A 27944-nucleotide genomic window follows, 5' to 3' on the forward strand; every position below is an offset into this window, starting at 1 on the left:
TATTTTACTTTATTTCTGTTCCGATTGTACTATTTATTGTTACTTGGCCATAATATCTCAGTTGTGGGAGGGATTGGCCAATTCAGTGGTGAATGTGTTGGGTTCTAACGCCTTTTTTGGGTTTTCCTGAAAAATTGAGAGTTGTGTTAAAATATTGTCTAAAGATATAGTACGTAAATATAGTAATTAGTCTTGGGGCCTTTTTTATAGCTGGAAAAAAATACCAGTTCTGCACGATCCGACACAAAATATGTACCTACAATACAATACAAGTTAGGTTGAGACCAAATACTTGCACATATTTATAATCCCCCCAAACCGGGAATCAGTAGGGTCATAAACCTTCACACTTGCGTCGCCGCAACAAGAGTTGACGAGATTAGTAATATGACCTATGATATATATTATGATATATATTACTAATAGTTGGCAGTTTGGCTTGCTGATACAGTGGATGCCCTATAGCAATCCTGAGTTTTACTTCAAGCGTCTGATCTTAAAGAAAAAGCAACTGATGTGGGCGGCAATATTGACTGACAGCCTCCATTTGGTCCACAGTCTGTCCTGCGGTTATGTGCGGCTAGGTATGCTTGAGCAAAATCTTTAACGGTACCTTTTTGAGGTTTCAGAGTAGGATGTTGTTGGTAGATATTTCTACCGACTTTCATCTGCCCTTTTCGGGTCGTGGCAGGACGATGAGTTGTCCGTACTTTTAGATGGGGAAGCGTGGTCCCCGTGGGATGCCGTTTTATAGGCACGCCACGCCACAGGTGTTTAGCAGGTGGCAGAGTGTAATGTTTACGATATTGTGGGTGCGTAGTTGTCTGATGGATGACTGGACCTGAAAAGCAGGATCCTTTTATAAGAGGACGAGTTTAAGTATTTTCGCAATTGAGAAAAAGTCTCGAGAAATGAACTGTCTCGCACGATTGACTTTGAGAGAATACATGTCATTTTTAAATACTGATCAAGTGATCATACTCCGCAAAGTGAATTTATATATTAGGTCCTACTGAACGACTTTAGCTAAAGGTAACCTCGAAGTTACAATAAATGCATTGCCAATAGAAAACTTCGAGTAGATTAACATTGTATGAACCCTTCGAATCTTTTTTAATTTCAGGGTTACAATAATAAAGTCATTAAGAATGAGATGTTGAAAAAGAATGTGAATATTATTACTTGTGTCAATGTTTTTATTACGTACCTTTGTTCCCCACCTGTGTTTGTTTATTTAACTGAGCGTTTAAGGCCTTATTTGCTTTAATACCTCTTAAATACTTTGGTATAATGTGATTCAATCGTTTGGTTTGCTGTTTTATTGATCTCTTATTTCTGGCTCGATAGGCCTCAAAATTCTGTTGCCATTTCTTCATGACTTCTAAGAACTTTTGCTTATTCACTTCTTCAGCTCTTTTCCTTACTTTATCATTTACTATGTATGACTTAGGCTTTAATTTACCATGAAGATATTTTCGCAAATTCTTTTTTGAATTCGAAAATGCGTCTTTGATGTGATTCCATAGGGATCCTGTTTGCTCATTTCTTCTCTTAGGAGTTAATGCCTCTGTTACGATTGTATTAATAGCAAAATGTTTAATAGGTTGATCAATGCTGGCTAAATACTTCGAAATGTCCGCAATTAAATTCTTGCCAACGTACTCTTCAATAAAGCTCATTCGTCGACTTAACCCGAATTTGATAGAAACTAAAGCATCATTTATTTTATCTATTCCTTGTGAAAGGGATAAATGCAATAATTTCATATGATATAGTTGATCCGCTGGATTGATTGTATGTATTTCAGCTGACTTGTTTTGCCATTCTTCTACAAGGGATGTTAATAATTTTGTTAAATTAAAATTTTGATCTCTTATTGATGGATGAGTATCAGCAAAATCTTTTACGTATAGCTTATTGATAATCCTCTTCAAAATGTTCTTAATTTTAGATGATAGAGGACTTAATGTATTTGTGGATGGCTTGTCGTTATCTATCATTACCAGCATTCTTGTGAGCGCTCGCTTTATAAGATTTATTTGATAAACATTACTGGTATTTGGCTGGAATACTCTTCGTTGAGGTGTTGGTTCCGAATCAAACATTTTGTGGGTTGCGGAAATATCTATCGATGGTGTAGTATTTGGATGTAATCTATTATCTATGTTGCTATAATTTCTTGCATGTTCAGTTTGTCGATAACCTCTTAAGTTTTGCATATAATACGATGTTAACGCAAATAATAATGGCTTAATATTTGAGACACTTTCTGCAATAGAATTCACTCCTAGCTTTTTAAGTTTTATAATTGCGTAAATATCTCTTAATGTATCTTTAACATCCCTTTTCAAATTACTAATATAGAAATTTAGCATATCAACTCTCCAGTTTTCACGTTTTTTAGTATTGTTGTTAGAATTTTGCTGGTGTATGATATCAGTACTATTTAAATTAGATTGATATTTCTTGAGTAATATAAGGAGACTCTCCCTCACGTAATTTAAATGATTTATCTCTTTTCGTTCATTACCAATTAATACGGTTACAACATCTATAATGTGTTGTATTTCCTTTTCTGAATATGTTACGTTTATTTTCCTGATGTCAAAACTTGGTGTCGCGTTACTTGCTTTTGTTTTTTGATTTTCTATTGTTTTTGTTTGATTTCCTATTGAAGTCTCATTTACTTCTCTTAAGTTTCTTTTTAGTACTACAGCGACAGAATTAATATCATATCGCTGTTTGTCAGGATCAATATCATCAGTCTCGGTTAAAATAGTATTAATACTATTCGGATGATCATTTAAAGGTTCTAGAATGAAAACATAGCTAATTAGTATGAAAATGGACATTAAAAATTACATGAAAAGCATGATATTACATCCATTCATCCATTTTTATTATATCTCTGCTTAGCCCAATGGTTGACTGGTAGAGAATGCCTTTAGGCATTCAGTCCACCATTTGTAATTTTATTGTATTTTGTGCATAATAAAGCAATATATATAAAGATAAATAATAAAGATCGACAAAACAAAGTATTTTAAATATTTTTGTTTCCTTACCTTTCACATAAGACTTTTCTTTAATATACTTTCTTAGATCTTTAAGCAATTTTATATTTCGATGAGGGTTGTCTACTGGTGATTTATCATCATTGCCTTCTTCAATATTCCTAAGCATTTTTAAAAACTGGTGCGAATCATTGTTTTCGTGTCTTTTGGTATAATTCATATCATTTTCCGAATACTTTATAAAGTCGTCCAGATTATCATTACTTAGTATGTCATCAAACACCAGAATATTACTGTCGTCATTGGTAAGATTTTTTATAGAAGCTGTAGCTGTTACTGAAAAAAAAAATGGATAGGTATTTGAAAAAGTATCTTCTTCTTCCTCGCGTTATCCCGGCATGTTGCCACGGCTCATGGAAGCCTGGGGTCCGCTTGACAACTAATCTTATGATTTGACGTAGGCACTAGTTTTTACGAAAGCGACTGCCTTCTGACCTTCCAACCCAGAGGGGAAACTAGGCCTAATTGGGATTAGTCCGGTTTCCTCACGATGTTTTCCTTCACCGAAAAGCTACCTACTAGTCAAATCAGTTTCCTTTTTCGAACTGTCAAAACGATTTTGCTTCTACGGAATTTATATGAAACGTCACAATCAAATTACCTACTCTTTATAGTTTTATACGGGTATTAAAATAGAAATTGTGTCTAAAATTAACTGCTGTCTGCGTTTCTCTATTAATCTTCTGGTGCTTTATTTCATGCATGGTGTAAAATAATTTAAATACAGTCAAATACCCTATTGTCTCTATCTGTTACCTTTTCACGCTTAAACCGCTGAACAGATTAAGCTGAAATTTGGTATGGGGATAATTAAAGACCCGAGAATGAACATAGAATAAGTTTTATGAGCAGACGAAGTCGCGGGCAGACACTAGTTAATTATAATACAGAAAGCAATATTTACCAATAGCTGTAGACCTAGGAGTAATATGATTGATGGCTTTAACATCACTGGTTTTGGAGACGGCCATCCAATCTATGAGGTCTTCAAACACGCTACGTGCCGTTGATTCCTCTGAGACATCGTAAGATCTCTTGTATCTTGATGCTAAAAATTGAGGATTATACATTATGATAAAATATATGAGACAAGCAGATTTCACACTTTAATCGGGTTTGAGCCATTCAGCTCTTAAGGATGACTCACGTTAGACAAGGTTGCGTCCGGGCCGGAGCTTCCGGCGCTTCATTTTCTATAGAAAGCATCACGTAATCCCCTGTCATCTGTCATAGAAAAGTAAGCGTCGGAAGCTCCGGCCCGGACACGGTCTGGTCGGCCCGGTCTAACGTGAGTCATCTTTTATCCCTCGAGCTGAGAATGTGTGCGTGTCGAGCGAACACGAGGAAGGATGACACACTCTAGACCAGTCCGAGTCTGGGCCGAGGCGTCCGACATGTCCTATGACATGTTCTATGACGGCTGATCGGTGATCACCGTGGTGCTTTCCATAATAGAAAATGAATTCCGGAAGCTCCGGCTCGGCTCCGGCCCGGTCTAGCGTGAGTCATCCTGAAATAGGCGTGTTATGAAATCACAGTTTTATCTTAGTGACCTTCCATTTGCCTATCTTTCAACTTTATTAAAATTATTATTAGTATGTGATGTTGACGGATTGGTGGCCGCTTTCGGATGAAAGAAGCGCCTGGCGTCCGTTGGCTCGTTGGGTGGATGACATTCGGAAAATCGCAGGGCACTTTTGGATGAGACTAACCCAGGATAAGTGGCGTACACGAAGAGAGGCCTATGCTCAGCAGTGGGCGACTGGAGGCTAGAATGATGATGATGATGATGTGATTTTAAGGGAATACTTTACGTTTAACATCGTTTAAGTTCTCGGCAACTGATTTGATTATTCGATGGTCGATGTCCACGTGGAGGTTGCTGCATTTCGAGGTTTCACTGCAATTCCAGTGTCCAGATTCGTCGCAGTCACACGATTTGCAGCCTAGGCAGATGTTGTCTGAAAGGTAAAAATCTGGATTTAAGTATAGGTAGGTAGCAATTAAGGGCAGGGCGTCCGACATGTCCTATGACATGTTCTATGACAGCTGATCGGTGATCACGTGCTTTTTATAGTAAACGAAGCTCCGGAAGGCCCGGGTCCGGGCCGAGGGGTCCGATACTTCATTTAGAAAGCATCACGTGATCATCGGTCACCTGTCATAGAAATCCAAGTGTCAGTTGCCTCGGCCCGGACCCGGGCCGTTCTAGCGTGAGTCATCCTTAAGTGATGTGAATCAAGTTTGTTGGGTTTTTATTGCCCACTCCGACCATTTTAAAAAGTATTTCACAGATTAAAAAGTATCATATTATAAGGTCAATGTGGCTAATTCCGTTATAGGGACTATTCCATCCACTAGCGTTTTTCTCTAACAATGAACAACATTGATAATTTCGTCGACAAAGCAACCATTGCTTTTAGTTTCTTGAAAATCAAAGAAATATACTATGATCGTGGACGGAATAGCCACATAGACCTTAACAGGACTTCGTACCCTTATTGCATGTTGTATACGACGAGATGAGAGGAATACACACATTGTATTCTTTTACCGAATCTGTGAACAATATTTGGTTTTAACAAAAAAGTACAAAAACAAATGTATTTATAGTCTGACAAAAAAAAGTAGAAATTAAAAAGTGCCAATACTGTAGTGTCCCGTTTTCTTATATATGTCGGCGGCCGATCGTAAGATCAGGTATATCGTGAAATTCCTAGGCATATCGTGAAACGTGAAAATCTTTGACTAGTTCGCTGAGTCGACGGAGCCCCGCTACGCGGGGCTCCTATTTCTGGGCAGTTTGCCCTTCGGGCATCTGAAGCAACCTAACGAACCTATCCTACCTATATATTGGTTTGATGTGACTATCGTCAAAACATTACACAGGAACATTACGATCTGCCTGATCCTACGATCGGCCTACGACATATAGATTGATTTGAAAGGGACGACACTAAAGTATTGCCACTTTTTAATGTCTGCTCTTTTTTGTCAGACTATAAATGGTTACATTTTTTTATTATATTACCTTCCAAAACTACATCATACATCATTGAATCCATTTTAGTCTTCAATCCACGGTTCACGATTTTCTGGAAAAATAAAAGTTTTAATTTAGAGTTGAAATATGAACAGTTTTGTTTTAAATTCATTTTTAAATCAGATATGGAGTTATATTTTATTTTCACAATTCAGCCTAAATTTGATTGAAGTTATTAGACAAAGCAAGAGATACCATTCCGTCTTCCTCTTCCAAGACATTAGTAGAGTTAGACCAAGACAAATCTGCAACGATTTTTATAGCCCACCCAGTGCAAGTGCTATTTTAAACGACAAACATCTACGAAATTATGACGTATAAATAACACTTGCACTGCGTGGGCTATCAAAATCGCTGCAGACTTTTATTGGTCTAACTCTAGCCGCACCGCTCCATGCTGAGACAGTCAAACTCATACCAGACCGAAGGGTGCTTTTTATAGTGAAACATCATTAGACAGAGATATATACCATTCCGTCTCCTTCTTCCAAGACATCAGTAACTGCGGCGTTGTAGCCGCACCGGTCCATGCTGAGACAGTCAAACTCATACCAGACCGAAGGGTGCTTTTTATAGTGAAACATCATTAGACAGAGATAGATACCATTCCGACTCCTTCTTCCAAGACGTCAGTAACTGCGGCGTTGTAGCCGCACCGGTCCATGCTGAGACAGTCAAACTCATAGCAGACCGAAGGGTGCTTTTTATAGTGAAACATCATTAGACAGAGATATATACCATTCCGTCTCCTTCTTCCAAGACGTCAGTAACTGCGGCGTTGTAGCCGCACCGGTCCATGCTGAGACAGTCAGACTCTCCATAGCAGACGTGGCAAGCCACTTCGTTCCGTCGGAAAACTCGAGGGTACTTCACATAGTGAAATGTCAAGGATGGGTCGAATGCTGAAAGCAATATGGTTGGATTGTAAGATACAATCATTGACGTATAATATCTAAGGACGGTCCTTACGGGCACTAAAAATGGTAGTAGTTCAGCGGTGTTACTCACGAATTCCAGCCAATCGTGCAGTCTAACGCAACTAGTTGCGACCAATAGCGCGCGTAATGCGAACTCATCAACCAATCGCGCGCGTGATGCGAACTCATCAACCAATCGCGTTGTAGCGGTGTCACACCGCTGTACTGGCCCCTGTCATGGCCCCTCTCATTATTATTGCCCGTAAAGCTAGTCCCTAGATATCTATGTCAATGGATACAATAGAATACAAATATTCTCTTCTGTTCTCCGTGTGTCAACTTTCGGCACGCTGCGTTAAAGAAGTTGAGCAATACACTTTTCGTCAGTCGCGGTACTGATAAATCCGTTACTTGACGCTAGATGTCGACTACGATAAGCGTTTTGGTAACAAAACTGATGTATGGAGTGAGCACTCTATGCTTATTTATTTCTCTATGGTCAAACAGATACACACAGGGCAGTCTTAAACTATGGTGGGGCCCCTGGGCATATAAGAATTTGGGGCCCTTTTGGAAAGTAAAGAAAGCGTATTAAACTAATTTTTTTCTACTATGTTCTTCTATTTATTATGGGTAATCAAATATACTGTTACTGTCTGTCCTTCGGGGCCCCCCTGAGGATGGGGGCCCTGGGCACGGGCCTCGTGTGCCCTTATGGTAAAGACGGTACTGGATACACACCTCGGTCAGTAAATAAGTAAGCCCCAAATCACATGTTTGTCGACTTCGGCTTCGCCTCGGCCGACAATTCTATGTGATCTGAGAAAACAGCAACATAGGTAAGTAAACAGCAGGTGGTCTTAACGCTAAAAAGCCATGTCTTTCTTTAAGATAAATTTAATTATTTCACAGAGGTCATGAAATCAAACTTACAATCTGTTCAGTAGTGTTTTGAGTCTATCGCGAACATACATACAGACAGACGCGGCGGTTAAATAATAAAAATATTAAATAAAAAATAAATAAATAAATATTATAGGACATTCTTACACAGATTGACTAAGTCCCACAGTAAGCTCAATAAGGCTTGTGTTGTAGTGCTAGCGGTTGACCAAAATCTGCTGCAAATGTGTTAAAGGTATGAAAATCGGCACGATTAATCTTTAGGCCATTTGAATCAATTTGACCCGTAGCACCAAAAAAAAATAAAACAAACGGAAAGGAGTTATGACGTCATCTTTTTTTTGTATGGAAAAAGAAAAAAAAATGTTCAGAAACCTATCGTGTGTGGTATTAAGTGAAAGGGCATTTTGAGCCGGTTCTAAAAAGATATCACATTATTATATTTCCGTCACTTGCATTCAATTAAAATAAAAATAATTTTCAAATCATACCAAGTTTGGGCTCCTCCAGATACGAAACCGTTGAATTATTGTTTGTAAAATATACCACAAGTAATACCCAATATCCTCAATCTAACCCCAAGAAGTTAATTTCGAAAATATTTAGTTAGCCATACAAAAAAAAGATGACGTCATAACTCCTTTCCGTTTGTTTTTTTTTTGGTGCTACGGGTCAAATTGATTCAAATGGCCTAAAGATTAATCGTGCCGATTTTCATACCTCTAACACCATTTGCAGCTGATTCCCTAATTTCACGGTGTAGGCACCGCTATTACTATTGTGGGCACTTAGACAACGATATATATGTCGGAGAATGGCTGAAATGTGCCATCTATCGCCTTCAAGAGGCGTTTTATCGTGCAGCCTTTGACAAATAGAGCAAACTAGGGTGTTACGTACATCTGAGTGGCATTCGACGCAGTTCCGCCAAGGCGTCATAGAGTGCGCTGTCAAAACAATTGAAGTCGAGAACAATTGAAGTTATGCTGTCAATCATTCTTCAAGGGAGGACCAGGAGGGCGAAACTTAAAAGAGGGGTACCTTATACGTGGAAACTAGCGCAGTCAGCGTTATGTTTACAGCAACATTTCCTCACCTGATGCTTCCATATAAATCAACTAGATGGTGTCACCGCAGAAAAACATGTTTGCTCCTTTGTCTGTGTGTGATTGTTTTATGATTTGTAACTGTGTTGAGTGTACCACACAAAGCCAGCGTGATGGGTTCTAGTTAGGAAAATATGAGAACAGATACGAGATATCTACTCTAGCCTTTATGGTTAGAATCAGAATGTATGTAAAATTTGGTACGTGGACTTATAATCTGCTGTTAAGACAATGTAAGGCTGTTTAACGATTTTCTGAGCACTATGGCATGTAATACCGTCACAACTTGAATAGCTTCTAGCAAAATGCACCTTAATTTTTTTTTGTAGACGTACCTACTATTTCAAATTGTGTCGTGGACCAAATAATATTATCGTGAGAATCGTCACGAGTGGTTGATGCCATTATTCGATCACACTGTGAATATAAAATTCTCACCTTTAAGTATGATTTCTGTTTTGCTAGCTTGTGCCTATGATGGTGGTAAATATGTGCGTGATATTTTTTTGATATGAAAAGTAAACCGAGAACTTAGTGGTAAAGTTTATGAGTTTTATGACCGTTGACGGATAGTTCTGACTTAGTTTTAGTCATGTGCAATTGTGCATCGCTTTGATTACTTAAAATGACTTGACATCCAAAATTAACTAGTCAAAACGAATCGTAAACGTAATGAGTGAAAATTGTGTGTTTCTATTTGATGAACCTAAATGGTGATTATTTTAACCTCATCGAAGCCGAAGGAATCCTTTTGTGGTCATTTTTGCAGTCAGATTTTACAGTTTACAGTACCTAATACAGAACAATTTTAAATTTGGCCCCGACATTTAATTTTTCAATAATTCTGTGATTCAGTGATATGTTGTTTGCGATGTGTATCTGTCAAAGGGCCATTATGAGAATCAAATTGAATTTGATGAACAATGATAAATTAATTTAAAATTAATTGATTAACTTTGGATTCGATTTGACACTTGATTTGACGTACTTATCACTCAATGGGTTAAGATAATTTTGCATTTACATGAATAATAATAGCTGAGTAAGCAGATTGAGAAGGATATTATTCATTGATTTATTAAAACACTACCTATTTAAAGGAACACATTTTGGGATTAGATTTCTCTACGTAGGTATACCACTTTCCGCGTTGATTTTATGACGTTGTCGTAAGAAACGAAACGTGAAGTTCATGCCTCTTTGAGAATAGTTTATTTGAGAGGTTCATCACATGAGTTGGCGGTCGCAACCGGAACCCGAGTTGTCCAGAGGGCGTTTGAGGGCTGGGTGCTGGAGGGCACAGTCCTATTCGTAACTGCAATTCAAGGGGGTTTCGGACCGGGTGATGAGGCTAGCTGTGTGTTGGAACCAAGCTGTTGTAAAACCAAGGTGTTGGCACTGTTATTTGGAAGTTGGTGTTGACTTGTAGGCATTGGTTGATGTATGTGAAAAGAAAGTACCTATTAATGATTATGTGTGTATGCCAAAGAAGAAAGAAACGTGTCAATGATTATGTGCAGATAGACACATTTTTAGTTTTTCGCTCGACACTCAAAGCTGTGTTTCGCGCGTGCGTCCATTAGGGACAAAACACACGCACGTGATTTAAAACAAATTTTAAAATTCCTCATATTATGGTTAAAATTATTGTTCCCCTCAAATGTGACGGCAAATGACAGAATGTCTACGGTTTTGACATGCTATTTTAGTATTTTTCGGTAGAAGGCAGCAAAAATGAGACTTAAAAAAAAAAGGAAAATAACGCTTTGTCTATTACACTTATTATCCAAAATTATTAAAGTATGTTACTACGTACGCTATTACGCACGTTATGGAACTAGTACAAAAAGTTTTTCGTACTCCTTACAGTAATCATGATGTTCCTTATTGATATAAATTACATATTTATTAGATTAATTAATGTTTATTTTATATACGTCGACAATTAAAGTGAATTGACAGACATGACACGACATATGAAGACCGTCGATAATGTTCTCTATGATAAAAAATATGCGGTCATTCTGTGGTGAGCCAGCTGGAGTAACTTCTGGAACCTCATTCTGAGGTGAGCCAGCTGGAGTAACTTCTGGGTCAAGTTCCACTCCAGCTCTTGATCGTGGACAAGGCATTGTGGATCTATTGGTTTCCAGTACTGGCGTCGATGATGCAACTGGGACCATAGACAATTGAGAAGTTTGCTCTGCTGGGCTTTCTTCTAGATCAGGCAGACGTGATCGTATATGGTCTGCGTGATACCTCCTCTCCACCCCAATTGGAGTGTTAACAACATAGGAGTATCGATGCGTGCGTCGAGATACTGTGGCAGGCTCCCACCGCGGCTGCTCCCTGCTTCGCACATACACAGCATCACCTGGTCTATAGTTTGGAGTCTGGCCGTCGGAGTTAACATTTGCTTGTATCTGTTTGTATTGTAATGTAATGAACGTCTAGCACTTGGTCGGACATTGTCAAGCACACAATGTAGTTGTCTTCCAAACATTAGCTGGCCCGGGGATTTGCCAGTGATGCTATGGGGTGTGATCAGGGACAGGAACCGGTTACCTTAACCGGGGTTTTTCATAGGGTTATTTTAGAGGTGTTTATAAAAACCCCTACCATAACGGTAACCGCTTAATAAGGTAACACTTTGATTCGGTAACCGTATCAGATCGAGTTAACCTCTGTTACCGGTAACCGAAATAAAAACCCAGTCTATTCAGTTACCTCATTATGAGGTTTTTGACCAGTTCAAACGATTGTAATCTTTACGCACACTTAAATTCAACTTATTATTGAATAACCGAGGTTGGCATGGGCGGTCTATGAAGCCTCCAGCACAAACAAGTTTTTTTTCCTTTCCTTTGTTTATCTTTATACCTACTTGTGTGGTGTGTTCTTATTATAAATATTATTATATTATAACTAAAATAATTAAAATAAATTAATTAAATAAATTAAAAAAATTAAATAAATTAAATAAATTAAAAAAATTAAAAAAATTAAAAAAATTAAATAAATTAAATAAATTAAAAAAATTAAAAAAATTAAAAAAATTAAATAAATTAAATAAATTAAAAAAATTAAAAAAATTAAAAAAATTAAAAAAATTAAATAAATTAAATAAATTAAAAAAATTAAAAAAATTAAAAAAATTAAAAAAATTAAAAAAATTAAAAAAATTAAAATAATTAAAAAAATTAAATGTATTAAAAAAATTAAATAAATTAAAAAAATTAAATAAATTAAATAAATTAAATAAATTAAATAAATTAAATAAATTAAATAAATTAAATAAATTAAATAAATTAAATAAATTAAATAAATTAAATAACTTAAATAAATTAAATAAATTAAATAAATTAAATAAATTAAATAAATTAAATAAATTAAATAAATTAAATAAATTAAATAAATTAAATAAATTAAATAAATTAAAAAAATTAAAAAAATTAAATAAATTAAATAAATTAAATAAATTAAATAAATTAAATAAAATAAATAAATTAAATAAATTAAATAAATTAAATAAATTAAATAAATTAAATAAATTAAATAAATTAAATAAATTAAATAAATTAAATAAATTAAATAAATTAAATAAATTAAATAAATTAAATAAATTAAATAACTTAAATAACTTAAATAACTTAAATAAATTATATAAATTAAATAAATTATATAAATTAAATAAATTATATAAATTAAATAAATTAAATAAATTTAATAAATTTAATTAATTAAATTAAATAAATTAAATAAATTAAAAAAAAAATTAAATAAATTAAATAAATTAAATAACTTAAATAACTTAAATAAATTAAATAAATTAAATAAATTAAATAAATTAAATAAATTAAATAAATTAAATAAATTAAATAAATTAAATAAATTAAATAAATTAAATAACTTAAATAAATTAAATAAATTAAATAAATTAAATAAATTAAATAAATTAAATAAATTAAATAAATTAAATAAATTAAATAAATTAAATAAATTAAATAAATTAAATAAATTAAATAAATTAAATAAATTAAATAAATTAAATAAATTAAATAAATTAAATAAATTAAATAAATTAAATAAATTAAATAAATTAAATAAATTAAATAAATTAAATAAATTAAAAAAATTAAAAAAATTAAATAAATTAAATAAAATAAATAAATTAAATAAAATAAATAAATTAAATAAATTAAATAAATTAAATAAATTAAATAAATTAAATAAATTAAATAAATTAAATAAATTAAATAAATTAAATAAATTAAATAAATTAAATAAATTAAATAAATTAAATAAATTAAATAAATTAAATAAATTAAATAAATTAAATAAATTAAATAAATTAAATAAATTAAATAAATTAAATAAATTAAATAAATTAAATAAATTAAATAAATTAAATAAATTAAATAAATTAAATAAATTAAATAAATTAAATAAATTAAATAAATTAAATAAATTAAATAAATTAAATAAATTAAATAAATTAAATAAATTCAATAAATTCAATAAATTCAATAAATTCAATAAATTTAATTAATTAAATTAAATAAATTAAATAAATTAAAAAAAAAAATTAAATAAATTAAATAAATTAAATAACTTAAATAACTTAAATAAATTAAATAAATTAAATAAATTAAATAACTTAAATAAATTAAATAAATTAAATAAATTAAATAAATTAAATAAATTAAATAAATTAAATAAATTAAATAAATTAAATAAATTAAATAAATTAAATAAATTAAATAAATTAAATAAATTAAATAAATTAAATAAATTAAATAAATTAAATAAATTAAATAAATTAAATAAATTAAATAAATTAAATAAATTAAATAAATTAAATAAATTAAATAAATTAAATAAATTAAATAAATTAAATAAATTAAATAAATTAAATAAATTAAATAAATTAAATAAATTAAATAAATTAAATAAATTAAATAAATTAAATAAATTAAATAAATTAAATAAATTAAATAAATTAAATAAATTAAATAAATTAAATAAATTAAATAAATTAAATAAATTAAATAAATTAAATAAATTAAATAAATTAAATAAATTAAATAAATTAAATAAATTAAATAAATTAAATAAATTAAATAAATTAAATAAATTAAATAAATTAAATAAATTAAATAAATTCAATAAATTCAATAAATTCAATAAATTCAATAAATTTAATTAATTAAATTAAATAAATTAAATAAATTAAAAAAAAAAATTAAATAAATTAAATAAATTAAATAACTTAAATAACTTAAATAAATTAAATAAATTAAATAAATTAAATAACTTAAATAAATTAAATAAATTAAATAAATTAAATAAATTAAATAAATTAAATAAATTAAATAAATTAAATAAATTAAATAAATTAAATAAATTAAATAAATTAAATAAATTAAATAAATTAAATAAATTAAATAAATTAAATAAATTAAATAAATTAAATAAATTAAATAAATTAAATAAATTAAATAAATTAAATAAATTAAATAAATTAAATAAATTAAATAAATTAAATAAATTAAATAAATTAAATAAATTAAATAAATTAAATAAATTAAATAAATTAAATAAATTAAATAAATTAAATAAATTAAATAAATTAAATAAATTAAATAAATTAAATAAATTAAATAAATTAAATAAATTAAATAAATTAAATAAATTAAATAAATTAAATAAATTAAATAAATTAAATAAACTAAATAAATTAAATAAATTAAATAAATTAAATAAATTAAATAAATTAAATAAAATAAATAAATTAAATAAATTAAATAACTTAAATAAATTAAATAAATTAAATAACTTAAATAACTTAAATTAATTAAATTAATTAAATTAATTAAATTAATTACATTAATTAAATTAATTAAACAAATATAACAAATTAAACTAATTAAATAAATTAAATAAATTCAAAAAAATAAATAAATTCAACAAATTCAATAAATTAAATCAATTAAAACAATTAAATAAATTAATTAGATTAAATAAATTTAATAAATAAAATCAATAAAATCAACAAAATATAAATAAAGTAAATAAAATAAACAAATTTTTTAGTATTTTTTTTAGTTCTGACGGCACATCACTAAAATCACTTTAATGTAGCAAACCAGTAAGCAACCGATAATAAAGGTTACCATAACTGAATGAAAACCTGTTAAAAACCCTTAACAAAAACCCTATCGCGATGGGGTTTTGAGATTAACTCGGTTAAAGGTTAGGGTTACAGTTTCAATAAGGTTACCATTACAATCAGGTAACAGTATGATAGGGTTACCGAATGATACGGTAACCGAATCGATTGGGTTACCGAATTGATAGGATTAAGCGTAAAGAGGGGTTTTCCGGTCCTTGGGTGTGATGCGATAAGCGACAAGGAAATGTTCTAAACGTTTTTTGAGGCATTCTGTGCTTGATGACATTCTGGTCTTGAAAGTTCTCACAAGCCTTTCGGCCAATCCATTCGTCCGCGGATGATAAGGTGACGATTTGATATGTTTTATTCCTTTTTCTTTGCAGTAGTCCTGGAATTCCTTAGATATAAATTGGGGGCCATTGTCAGACACTAAAAATTGGGGTAGGCCAAAGGTAGTAAAAATGGTGTCTAGTTCATCACAGAGTTTGGTTGTCGTAATTTTGGTCATCGGCTTGATCTCGATCCATTTGGAAAAAGCATCTGATAGAACTAACCAATATGTGCCCTCGAATGGTCCGGCAAAGTCAACGTGAATCTTTTCCCAGGCTTGATCTGGCATCGACCATGAGAAGATTGGTAGATCTGAAGTATTAGGTCTATTCTCTTGGCATTTGTGGCAAGCCTTCACATGCGTGTCTATATCTTCCTCTATAGTTGGCCACCAAACGTAAAAACGTGCCAGTGCTCTCATTGCTGATATGCCTGGGTGTCCACGATGCAGATATTTTAGGGTCGCTTTCCTTAGAGTATCAGGAACAATAATACGGCCCTGCCACATGACTATTTTATCTTCTAGTGACAACTCACCGCGCTTTCGAGCGTACGGTTTCACATCGTTTGAGTATTGATGCTCACGCCAACCAGTTTTGATTAGATGATATATTTGTTTCAGCGTGGTATCTTTGCGTGTTTCTTCTCGTATAACGCTTTCAGATAGTGCGAGATCACCAATGCTGTCAGTCTGTAGTCGCGCTACAATTCTGTGAACCTTAAGCTCAGACTTGGATGGCAGTTCTTCTGGGTTGGGCATTCTTGATAAATAGTCTGCGATCAGGTTGTTACAACCTTTTGTATACTTAATGTCGTAATCATAGCTTCCAATTATTAAAGCCCATCGTACTAGGCGATTATTAGCGAGTTTGGGTAAGTTTCGCTGTGATCCCAAAATGTGTATCAGGGGCTTATGATCCGTGACTAATGTAAATTTTGTACCGCGAAGGTATTGGTCAAACTTTCTAATTCCAAAAAATATTGCGAGAGCTTCGCGGTCTATGACAGAATACTTTGACTCTGCGGGTCGGAGTTTTCGTGATGCGAAGGCGATTGGTTGTTCAATATTATTCCTCATGTGAAAAAGCACTGCTCCGACGCCCTTTTCTGAGGCATCACAGGCTAGATAGAGTGGGCATTTGTCATTGAAAGCTACAAGTGGTTTAGAATGTACAATCATTAACTTAGCACGTTCTTTTGAACGAGTTGTTTTAGTGTAATGGATTCGTGTCGAGTTTTCTTGATCGAATAGACTGGCTTTGGGAAATCCATCTGGAACATTTCGCTCCACTGTAGGCCGAACAACATAGGATCAGCTGACTTCATTACAACAACAGGAAGTAGTTTTTCCTCATCTTGAATGCGTACGGTAACGTTTGTTAGACCCTTTGGTTTGAGTCTTGTATTCCCATATGCGCGCAAGCTGGGAGCCTTCATGAGGGAAGGAGCTCCGATACGCGCCCACAATTGTGTACTAATAATTGAATAGAGTGAACCGGGGTCCCAGTCCATCGTGCACGGAATGTCGTTAATGAAAACATCAATTTTTTTGCTGTCCTTGCTTTTAGTTTTGCTTATTTGACAGACAACGTCCGTTTCATCTCCGCTGTCGTCTGAGTAGGAAGATTGAGACGAGTGGCTGCTGCTCCTGTCATGCTTAAGTTTGTGCAGCTTGTTTCCTTTAGTAAATGTTGTTTGTTTATAGTTCCGATTAGGTAAGCATGCTTTGCCTGATTTGATGCAGCAATCCTCAAAGTGGCCTGGTGTATTACACTGTTTGCATGTATGTGCTTTGGCAGCACACTGGTTTAATGGATGTCTTTCGGGCTCACCGCATCTCAAGCATTGATGGGTCCGTAATTTGCGCGGTGACGTGTTCTGGTAAGATTTGGGGTTTCTTTTAATCTTATTGACTTTGACGTGTGTGTCTGTATCGCCTTCTGCTCGTTCCCGCGATTGAGCAACGCTAAAAATCTGAGAGAAGGTCACTTCTTTCGTCGTACCATCTTGAATTTCTTGTAGATCCGGCCATTTTTGTTTCAGGTCGATCTGTAATTGTTCGTGGTTAAGCCCCGTTGCAAATCGGTCACGTAACTGTCGTTCTAATAAGTTATCGCTATAGCCACAATCTTTACTTATTTCTTTCAGTCTGTTAGCGTAATGTTCCATAGATTCGTTGTCTTGTCGTATGCAGTTCCAAAAGTCCGTTAATGCTCTATATCGTGTGCGTTTAATTCTAAATAGGTCGAGCAGTTTATTTCGAATATCCGCGTATGTAGTGTTTTCAAAGTGCGGTGTAAGGGCAACCTTAATTTCGTGAAAGGTCTCCGGTGAGAGGCAGGTAAATAGCAGTTCCTTCTGTATGATACGTGCATCCTCGCCCCAAAGTTTGCATTTGGTTTCGAAATAGTCGATAAAATTTTCAACTGCGGTGTCATCCGGGTTGAATTTGTCGCTCTTAAAGCCGCTGTAAACATTGTATCTGTTACCGTTAGTGTTCGAAGAGCTGGGCGACTCCGTGCCGTGTGTCGTTGTTGGTGTGGGAGTCGCGGCAGCTGCGTTTTGCTGTTGCGTTAACAGCAATTGTAATATGTCCGCGATTTGTTGTTGTTGTGTAGCTTGCAATACAAGGAGTTTGTCGAATTGTTCGGTGTTCATTTTGTGACGATTTTTTTTTATTCTCGTCGCCACTGATATAAATTACATATTTATTAGATTAATTAATGTTTATTTTGTATACGTCGACAATTAAAGTGAATTGACAGACATGACATGACATATGAAGACCGTCGATAATGTTCTCTATGATAAAAAATATGCGGTATGAAATGAGGTTGTAACACTTATGATCTTTTACGAAACTAGTTGTCGATGTTTAGTGAATAGAGTCGAACGCATTTATTTTCTGTTTGATCGATAAAGAAGTTAGCAAAATTTGAGTACCTACATCGGTTTGATTTGAAGAATAGAAATTCTGCCACTAATAGAGTCTGTGCGGAAAGAGAAGAGTCGTGGCAGAAACGGGAACTAACATTTTAAATTTTATATGGCAATCAAACCTTTGACACCTGTCTTGTAAAAAGTAAACAAACTTCTGTCATTGTATATTTTTATTAACAAAAACCGCAAGTTTTACGTATAAAATATTTTCAAAACACGATAAAACCGTACATAAAACCACAAGGAAAATTATATTTAACATTGTTCGGTTTTGTCAGCGGGAAGAAAACGGCTAAAAGCCGACTATCGACTTACAAAAAGTCGCGGAACGTGTTTCCGCTATTCACGGGTATTGATGTTGTATTTAATATTAAATAATTACCTATTTAATAAGCCCCCTAAGTAACTTGTCTCCAGTACATAATCGGTAAGTATATTCATTCAAAATATATTAATTTTCATAAATCATCATTCATTCATCATCTTGATCATCATGCTCATCATTGATGATCATTCATGATCTTTAAAATAACTGACAAATAGTCTTGATACTTGCCATTTTATGCATATTTATATGTAATTTTTTTTTCAGGATTGTGTAATCCTACCTACCTACCTACCTACCTACGATAAAATACCGCTAAGTAGGTGATATGCAAGAATTCGTAATCTACGTGCCGGATTCAAGCACATCCAGTTCAGATGATGATAGTTCTATGAGTGTCCCTGGTTGTTCTGAATCTATCTCAAATAGAGATGGGTCGCGGGTATTTACCCAATTTACCCACCCAGGTAAATACCCGGTAAATACCCATCTACCCGGTATTTACCCGTATCTACCCAAATGGACGGGTAGATTCATTTCTTGTTGCACATGTCGATTTGTGTTAAAGTGGAGATATAAACCGAGTTAATGGCTGTAATTATTGTGTGTCATTTAAAAAGAAATGGTTTAGTTGCAGTTGCAGTTGTAACTAAGGAATTTTTAGTACAATTTTAATAAATATTAAAAAAGGCCGTCATAAGAGTATTTTTATTAGACTTGAGTAAATTATCGTACTTATACGTTGATAATACACATTCCAACTTCGGTCGGCGGGGGGTGCGGTTGGGGGGAGGGGGGAAAAAGTGAACTTTTTCATATTTCTTGGAATCTGTCATTAATATCGAAAAGTGTTGTATGTACAAACTAAAGTAGACATAATTTTCTACAAAAAAGGTTATATACATTTTTGTCCTAAAACTAACTGTGTTTGACTTATAAGCTTCACAAGTTGGGATACTGCACAATTTTTTTTTATTATCATTCATAAGTATTCTTTATTTTCATCTTTCTAATGTATATTAAAAGCATTTTAAAACATTTCCGGAAGCCAGGGAATGATTTTACACGATTTTCATAATTGGACTGATATGTTAAAATCGAACTTCACCTCATAGCAACCTTTTCGTAATTAGTTTGAACATACATTTTATGTAACATTGTAAAAAAATACTTAAATTAATCTTATTTATACTCACATACCATTAAACACATCAAATTTAGAAGAAAAACGAAAATACCCGCGTATTTACCCGCGGGTAGGTAAATATCGGGTATTTACCGGGTAAATACCCGCTCTCGGGTATTTACCCGGGTAGTTACCCATCTCTAATCTCAAACATAAGTGACATTGAATATTTTAATTCAGACTTCGATTACAAAGAATAAAACTTTTTCTTATAAAATATTTCTTTATTTGTAGGTTCGTTTACTAGGTTCTGAATAAAACATTTTCTAATAAAATATTTCTTTATTTGTAAGTTCGTTTACTAGGTTCTGTTAGTTACGAAATTATATTTCATTTAGTGACTTTTCGGCGAAGTAAAATATCGTGAGATAAGAGAACCGGACATATCCCAATAAGGCCTACCTACTTATGCACTATTTTTATTCATATTTATTATTAATAATGTACACATACATTACAAGTCAAGTTTACAATGGGTGAAATATATCCCAGATAGTAAAATTACAGTTCTATTGCCCAATTTCTACCCGATCTACCCGGTTTTGTATTAAAATAACTGTTGAACTGCACAGATTAGGCAGTACATAAATGAGACTCTATCTTGTTTGGTACTAAAATTACAGTTGTATTGGGCAGATTCTTAACTAGTTTTAGCAGTTTTGTCAATCGCACTGTCACTTTTTAGTATCTGAGACATAAAAACAAGAGTGTGTTTTAAAAAGAAAACTAATGCCTGCGCTAAATCAGAGGATTGAGTTGACGAGCCGACACCACCACCAGGGTCCGTTTAGTAAGCCGTGGTAAAAAACCGGAACAAAAGGGATTCATGTATCATGACCTTTAGTGTCGTACTATAATCACGTGACCAGTGTTGTCAGCATAGTAAAAACCATAAAATAGCACTGGCGCGCCCTCAAATCCCACGACTCTTCTCTTTCCGCACAGACTCTACGTGTTACGCTAGATCGTTCGTTGTAAAACGGGTTGTGAACTTCTTTATTAATTTCATGCATGTTCGACCTTTTTGAACCTCTTTGAGAGCTATTTGGTTTTTGAAGCATTGTGTCAGTCAGCTAAAGTCAAGTCGTGTCAGTGTGTAAATATCACATAATGATCAAGTTTTCTTGCCTTTTTCTTAATAAAAATTATGAAAACGATTAAAAAAAATACAATTTGGTTTTCGTAGAAAGTATAATTACTGGACTTACCTGATAATATATCAAGTTTTGAAAATTTCTCAAGCTGTCTTGTAAATGTGTTGTTCGTACAGAAGGAATAAAATAGAGAAGTCGGTTTAAAGTGAACTGAACGCAATTTTTTTATGGAATTAATGATTGTGTTTAGGAATACACAAATAATTAATGGTGCCAAAATTTGATCTAAATATTCAGGGTATGGTAGAAAGCTGGTTTGAAATCAATTGACCTGGCTCAATCTTTTTATAGGCGGGTGATTTAAATCAAACTTACTAAACATTTTAACCATGACATGAGATACACGCGTCTTGGGTGAGAGGCCATTGTGTGCGTGCGGCGAAGTATCTTTCAAACGGATAAACTAATTTCATCGCTGTTTTCTGTGATCGTAGCTAACATTTTGAGGTAATTATTAAAATGGCAAATAGATCTGGATCAAGGTATCAATGAAATCAAATAAGAAAATCTATTAGTAGGAACATTAAACTTTTAGGGAATACTAAATGTTTAAGTAAAGAATAGGTGCGCAGATAATGTTCATAAAATCAGTAAAATATGGAAAACCATTTATTATAGAGAACTCAATACAAGATGTGTTTCAACTGAGGGGAATCTCTGTGGTGCTGGTGAGGTTCATTTAAAAGCTAGTTTGTATTGTATCTTTATGGTGATATTATTTTCACGCTGTTTGGAATGGTTGCATTTTAAGTCTCTTAATGAACTGTTCGAAATGTATCTCTACCCCATTTCCGTTGAAATATGGCCTGATTGAATATCGTGATGCTACTGATGCTGAACTGGTTAATTCCCAGCAATGATCTTGTGAGTGTTATTGAAAGAGTTAATTCATGGCCTTAATTGTTTGCCTGTCAATATTCAAAAGTTATGGGAGAACTGACTTTGGTCAGGTAGGCCGAGCAATGAGCTTAGATACCTCAGATTGTTGTATTCTGTCCGCAGATGTATGCAGTGATGCATACAATGTCAGGATGCCGTGGTGGTGCAGATGAACTGCGCTCTACAGTCTCTTTTGGAAGAAGAAGAAATCTGATCTTCGCTCTAGTTTACCAGTGAAACTCACAAAGGGGGATAGTGTACGGAGGGACCCGTACAATGTCAGGGTTGGCCGTGTCGGAGAATGGCTGAAATGTGCCATCTATCGCCTTCAAGAGGCGTTTTATCGCGCAGCCTTTGACAAATAGAGCAAACTAGGGTGTTACGTACATCTGAGTGGCATTCGACGCAGTTCCGCCAAGGCGTCATAGAGTGCGCTGTCAAAACAATTGAAGTTGAGAACAATTGAAGTTATGCTGTCAATCGTTCTTCAAGGGAGGACGATGAGAACTAACGGGAGAAAATGACGTCTGTGGCGGTTCCTGGGTCTAATCCACTGGTTTGCTTAAGATAAGAAACGTATCGCGTGCTGTGATTTGTAATGAGTCTTGTGCAGTAAAGATTGTGAGTAGAACATCGTATTTCATTGAAGCCCTCGTCATCCACGATTGAAGGTTCTGATGTGCTGCCGATTGTATGATACGCCCACGATTCCCGACATATATAATTTATACATATTTATAAATACTTAAACACATAAAAAACAACCATGACTCAGGAACAAATATCTGTGTCATCACACAAATAAATGCCCTAACTGGGATTCGAACCCAGGACCATCGGCTTCACAGGCAGGGTTACTACCCACTAGGCCAGACCGGTCGTCATATTACGACCTGTAAGTGTGAAGGGCGCCGCAGGCGCCTAGTATGTGGGAGCGCGCGGACCGCGTTGAATATCGGGCGTCGCCCGACCTGTAAGTGTGAAGGGCGCCGCAGGCACCCAGTATGTAGGAGCGTGCGGAGCGCGCTGAATGCCCGACCTATAAGTGTGAAGGGCGCCGCAGGCGCCCATTATATAGGAGCGCGCGGAGCGCGCTGAATGTTGTGAAGGGCAACGCGCTATTTAGTGCGTATGTAGCAGCGCGCGAAGAATGTCGGGTTTCGCCCGACCTGTAAGTGTGAAGTATGGAGGAGCGCGCGCAGCGCGCTGAATGTCGGGCTTGGCCCGACCTGTAAGTGTGAAGGGCGCCGTAGGCGCCCAGTATCTAGAAGCGCGCGGAGCGCGCTGAATGTCGGGCTTCGCCCGACCTGTAAGTGTGAAGGGCGCCGTAGGCGCCCAGTATGTGGAAGCGCGCGGAGCGCGCTGAACGTCGGGCTTCGCTCGACCTGTAAGTGTGAAGTGAGCCGCAGGCGCCCAGTATGTAGCATCCCGCTGCCGGAGTCCAAGGCCCACCTCCCCGACCAACCACCTTATAAGTGACTCGGAGGTATATATACGCGACAGGAAAAAATTCGATAGCGCGATCTAGAACATTCGAAATTCGAAAATTTACTGATGCCTATTTTTACACTTATGCTTTACTCTGTGTAGTAATAAAAGAGAAGAATAATAATAGAAGAGATAAGTTGAAAAAAAAAGTTGAATGTTTTTTGAGAAGAACTATTACTGAGGAGGACTCGGGATCCGAGAGGCCCCTTAACACGAATCTGCAGTCGAAATTGAACGGAACGGTCGCCATCTTGATTTCCTTTATTTTCGACCCGATCTTGATGAAAATCGATATCTGAGGATCCGAGAGGCCCCTTAACACGAAACTGAAGTCGAAATTGAACGGAACGGTCGCCATCTTGATTTCCTTTATTTTCGACCCGATCGTGATGAAAATCGATATCTGAGGATCCGAGAGGCCCCTTAACACGAAACTGAAGTCGAAATTGAACGGAACGGTCGCCATCTTGTTTTTTTTTATTTTCGACCCGATCTTGATGAAAATCGATATCCGAGGATCCGAGAGGCCCCTTAACACGAAACTGAAGTCGAAATTAACGAAACGGTGGCCATCTTGAGTTTCTTTATTTTCGACCCGATCTTGATGACAATCGATATCTGAGGATCCGAGAGGCCCCTTAACACGAAACTGAAGTCGAAATTGAACGGAACGGTCGCCATCTTGATTTTCTTTATTTTTGACCCGATCTTGATGAAAATCGATATCTGAGGATCCGAGAGGCCCCTTAACACGAAACTGAAGTCGAAATTGAACGGAACGGTCGCCATCTTGTTTTTTTTTATTTTCGACCCGATCTTGATGAAAATCGATATCCGAGGATCCGAGAGGCCCCTTAACACGAAACTGAAGTCGAAATTGAACGGAACGGTCGCCATCTTGATTTTTTTATTTTCGACCCGATCTTGATGAAAATCGATATCTGAGGATCCGAGAGGCCCCTTAACACGAAACTGAAGTCGAAATTGAACGGAACGGTCGCCATCTTGAATTTCTTTATTTTCAACCCGATATTGATGAAAATCGATATTTGAGGATCCCAGAGACCCCTTAACACGAAACTGAAGTCGAAATTGAACGGAGCGGTCGCCAACTTGATTTTCTTTATTTTCAACCTGATCTTGATGAAAATCGATATCTGAGGATCCGAGGGGCCCCTTAACACGAATCTGAAGTCAAAATTGAACTACCATCGTAAAACGAAACTGATTTAATTCGTATTAAAGTCAAAGGGAATTACAAGCAGTTTCGGTGAATAAGTGCATGGCCTTATAGTGACTAGTTTCTGAAAATCGCACTTTTAAACTACTGTTTCATAAATATGAACAAAAATTGTATCAATGGATATCTATCCGATTCATTTTTTTTTCGATAAAATAAAAGAGCAATTTATTACTTAGGTACTTAATTAATTTAGGAGATACCTATACTTACGCTAAATGCAAAAATGACAAGCTCAAATCTTATTTTGCGATTACCCAATAACTTGAGATTTTGCATTGAAAAGTCAGTTTCGTTCTTAATAAAGTTTTCTATGCACACTTTTAAATATGATTTTGAGTGAAATTGGTATAAAGCTAAAAGCATATGGTAAGTGTTGGTTATTTTATTCCTTTACTTTATTTTTCTTTCACTAATAAAAAGCCGACTAATCTGGCATTTTTGCCGACTATTTGCCGACTATAAATGAGGCCGGAGAGTCGGCTATTTCCCAACTAGTCGGTACATCCCTAATTTAATTTAGTCGTAACATACTGTTCGCGTCCGTACTTCCATAGAATAGCTTTCATACAAAGATGTTTACCAAATATCACGCGAGATGGCGCTGTACCGGGAGCGGCGATTTCTACATCGCGCTAACGACATTTTTATTGGGATTGTATATAAGAGTTTGGGATTACTTTTATTACATTGGCTTTATTTGTGGCTGGTTATTTATTTTCAATTTTCATAGTCAATCCTTCGTTAGTAAAGAGCGCCATTTTTGACAAAATTAGGAGTAGGTACATACCAGATGGTGTGGATACTATTAGCCTTAGCTCAGCTCTATAGCTGAAATATTATTTCGTCTATCATGTTACTACATCCAATGGAGGAGGCCTACATCCAAGAATTGAGTTGCAGAAAATATGTACCCTTTGGGTTTCGTAACTAAACTGAGAATAAACGAAATTGATAATTGGTGTAACAAAACTGATAACGTTTGGCGTACATTTTGCACCTAAGCTCAGTTTCGTTACGTAACGAAAAATAACAAAACTGAGAAGAATTTATGAGAATTCATACCCAAAAAAAATATTTATCGTCAAACGTGTCACATATTGTTTTAAATCCTTGTAAATTTGTAAGAAGCAGAGTAAAAACAATCGTTTATGAATAAAGCTGTGTACGATTATCAAACTATTTACCTGGGAAGCTCGCCGTTACTCACCCTGAGATTTTTCAACCACTACACCTCGCATCCATCCATGAGCCACATAGTTGAAAAAATAAAACGGTTGTCGCTGTGTACAACGATTTGAGAGTTGTGCCAGTGTGTTACCAGAATAATGAGAAGTAATTATACTAATATTTTAAACAATCTTTGGGATTAATCATCCGTAACTAACCCTGAGTAACGAAATTTGTATAAGTTGGGACAGTATGTATTAATACCAAAATGACATATTATTCCGAATAAAAGTAAATATATTCGTGTGAAAAATGTGTGGAAAATAATCAAATTGATGATTAGCATAATCTTTTCCTTTTCTCATTCAAAACCCTTCATGCCAAGAAGGATAAGACAATTTCTTTAACACAAAAAATCAAAAACAATTGCGTTTCGAATACAACTCCACACATTTCTCGACCTTCTGGATGTAGCTCATCCACTTTCAATAGAACTAAATTAATTGAAAGCAAAATTAGCGACGGCGATCTTAAAGGTGCCGCTCGTCTTCTTTTCACAAACGACGTGCTATCGCCAGATACTCCCGATACCCTCTCGGCCTTACGATCTAAACATCCCCCGGCTCCTTCAGTACCACACTTGTTTGCCCCACCTACAGCTGACCAGGCCTGCCTCCAAATCGAAGGCAAAGACGTTATTGACGCCATATTTTCTTTTAAAACCGGTTCGGCGGCCGGCCTGGATGGGATCTCGCCCCAACATTTGAAAGATCTTATTTCTCATTCCGTGGGCGACGCAGGTGAGCAGCTTGTCTGTTCCCTTACTAAATTAATAAATTTTATGTTTTCAGGCAAAATTAACACTGATATCGTCCCGATTCTATACGGGGCAAACCTGATCGCCCTAACCAAAAAGGACGGAGGGGTGAGACCCATTGCGGTGGGGTCTACTTTACGACTTCTGGCTTCAAAAATTGCGGTTAGACACATTAGATCAAAATTACAATCCCTTTTTGAACCAATACAGCTAGGTTTCGGCACGAAAGGTGGGTGCGAGGCAACCGTCCATGCCCTAAGGACCTACCTTTCACTCGATGATTGCGAAATTGTTGTCAAAATTGACGTTAAAAATGCTTTTAATTCGGTTAGTAGAGACACCTTGCTGACAGAAGTTAAGGACAAAATTCCGGAACTATACAATTACCTTTTCTTTTGCTATTCAGACTCATCTAAATTAATGTACAAGTCACATGAATTATCTTCTGAGGTTGGCTGTCAGCAGGGTGACCCTCTCGGGCCAGCAATTTTTAGTTTGGCTATAAATCCAATTATCAAAAAATTAAAATCAAAATTCAATGTGTGGTACTTAGATGACGGAACCCTAGGAGGCGACGTGAATACTGTACTCTCTGATTTGTCTTTTATTAAGAGTAGTTTCGAAAATATTGGTTTAGAACTGAATTTCAGTAAATGCGAACTATTTATTCAAAAATCTTCTTGTACTTTGACCGACTTACAACCCAAATTTGACGATCTGACTCCCAATATCAAATCAGTAGACAAGTATTCTCTTTGCCTCCTGGGTTCTCCTATATTCGAAGAATCTTTTCCCGATTATATTTCTAACTCCATAACTAAATTCAAAAGTCACACGGATCGCTTACTCGAAATTAGCCCTCATTATGCTCTTGTGATTCTTAAATTCTGCCTTTTCGTCCCTAAATTTACGTATGTGCTCCGCTGTTGTCCTTTCTGGAAACATCAAAATTTATTGTCGCCCATAGATGTTTTGATCAAAATTAGTTTAGAGACGATTCTAAACATTCAGCTAAGTGAGCCTTCCTGGTCTCAAGCGTCCCTCCCTATTCGGTTTGGAGGTTTAGGAATTCGCAAAATTTCCAGTGTGGCTTCCCCAGCCTTTTTGGCGTCCACTCATAGCACGTCTGGTCTCATAGGAAATATCTTAAGGGCTTTGCCCACAAACTGTGAGATCGCGGGCTTTGAGGACGCCAAAAAT

The 27944-nt window shown here is 34.7% G+C and overlaps 1 protein-coding gene and 1 long non-coding RNA gene across 3 annotated transcripts in view; one reads left to right on the top strand and one right to left on the bottom strand.

The window, feature by feature from the left end:
* Positions 1-15: 15 nt before the first annotated feature.
* Positions 16-27944, bottom strand: part of LOC134800701 (uncharacterized) — a 29809-nt gene continuing 1880 nt past the window's right edge. The window contains exons 2-10 of one of the 2 annotated variants that reach the window (XM_063773200.1): positions 6856-7019; positions 6106-6169; positions 5571-5633; positions 4889-5035; positions 3979-4122; positions 3066-3350; positions 1208-2812; positions 614-841; positions 16-126 (exon numbers count right to left, since the gene is read on the bottom strand). In XM_063773200.1, coding sequence (XP_063629270.1) covers positions 83-126; positions 614-841; positions 1208-2812; positions 3066-3350; positions 3979-4122; positions 4889-5035; positions 5571-5633; positions 6106-6169; positions 6856-7019 — 2744 coding nt within the window. In that variant the 3' untranslated portion in view covers positions 16-82. The remainder of the gene's footprint in view (positions 127-613; positions 842-1207; positions 2813-3065; positions 3351-3978; positions 4123-4888; positions 5036-5570; positions 5634-6105; positions 6170-6855; positions 7020-27944) is intronic. The other variant, XM_063773201.1, reaches the window with a different exon arrangement.
* The window catches only part of LOC134800869 (uncharacterized), a 417476-nt gene continuing 409673 nt past the window's right edge, over positions 20142-27944 (top strand). Inside the window, exons 1-2 of the long non-coding RNA XR_010145574.1 lie at positions 20142-20230; positions 20302-20948. This is a non-coding gene — a long non-coding RNA (uncharacterized LOC134800869). The remainder of the gene's footprint in view (positions 20231-20301; positions 20949-27944) is intronic.

The sequence above is a fragment of the Cydia splendana genome, chromosome 20 (assembly GCF_910591565.1).
Source record: "Cydia splendana chromosome 20, ilCydSple1.2, whole genome shotgun sequence".
Lineage (NCBI taxonomy): Eukaryota > Metazoa > Arthropoda > Insecta > Lepidoptera > Tortricidae > Cydia > Cydia splendana.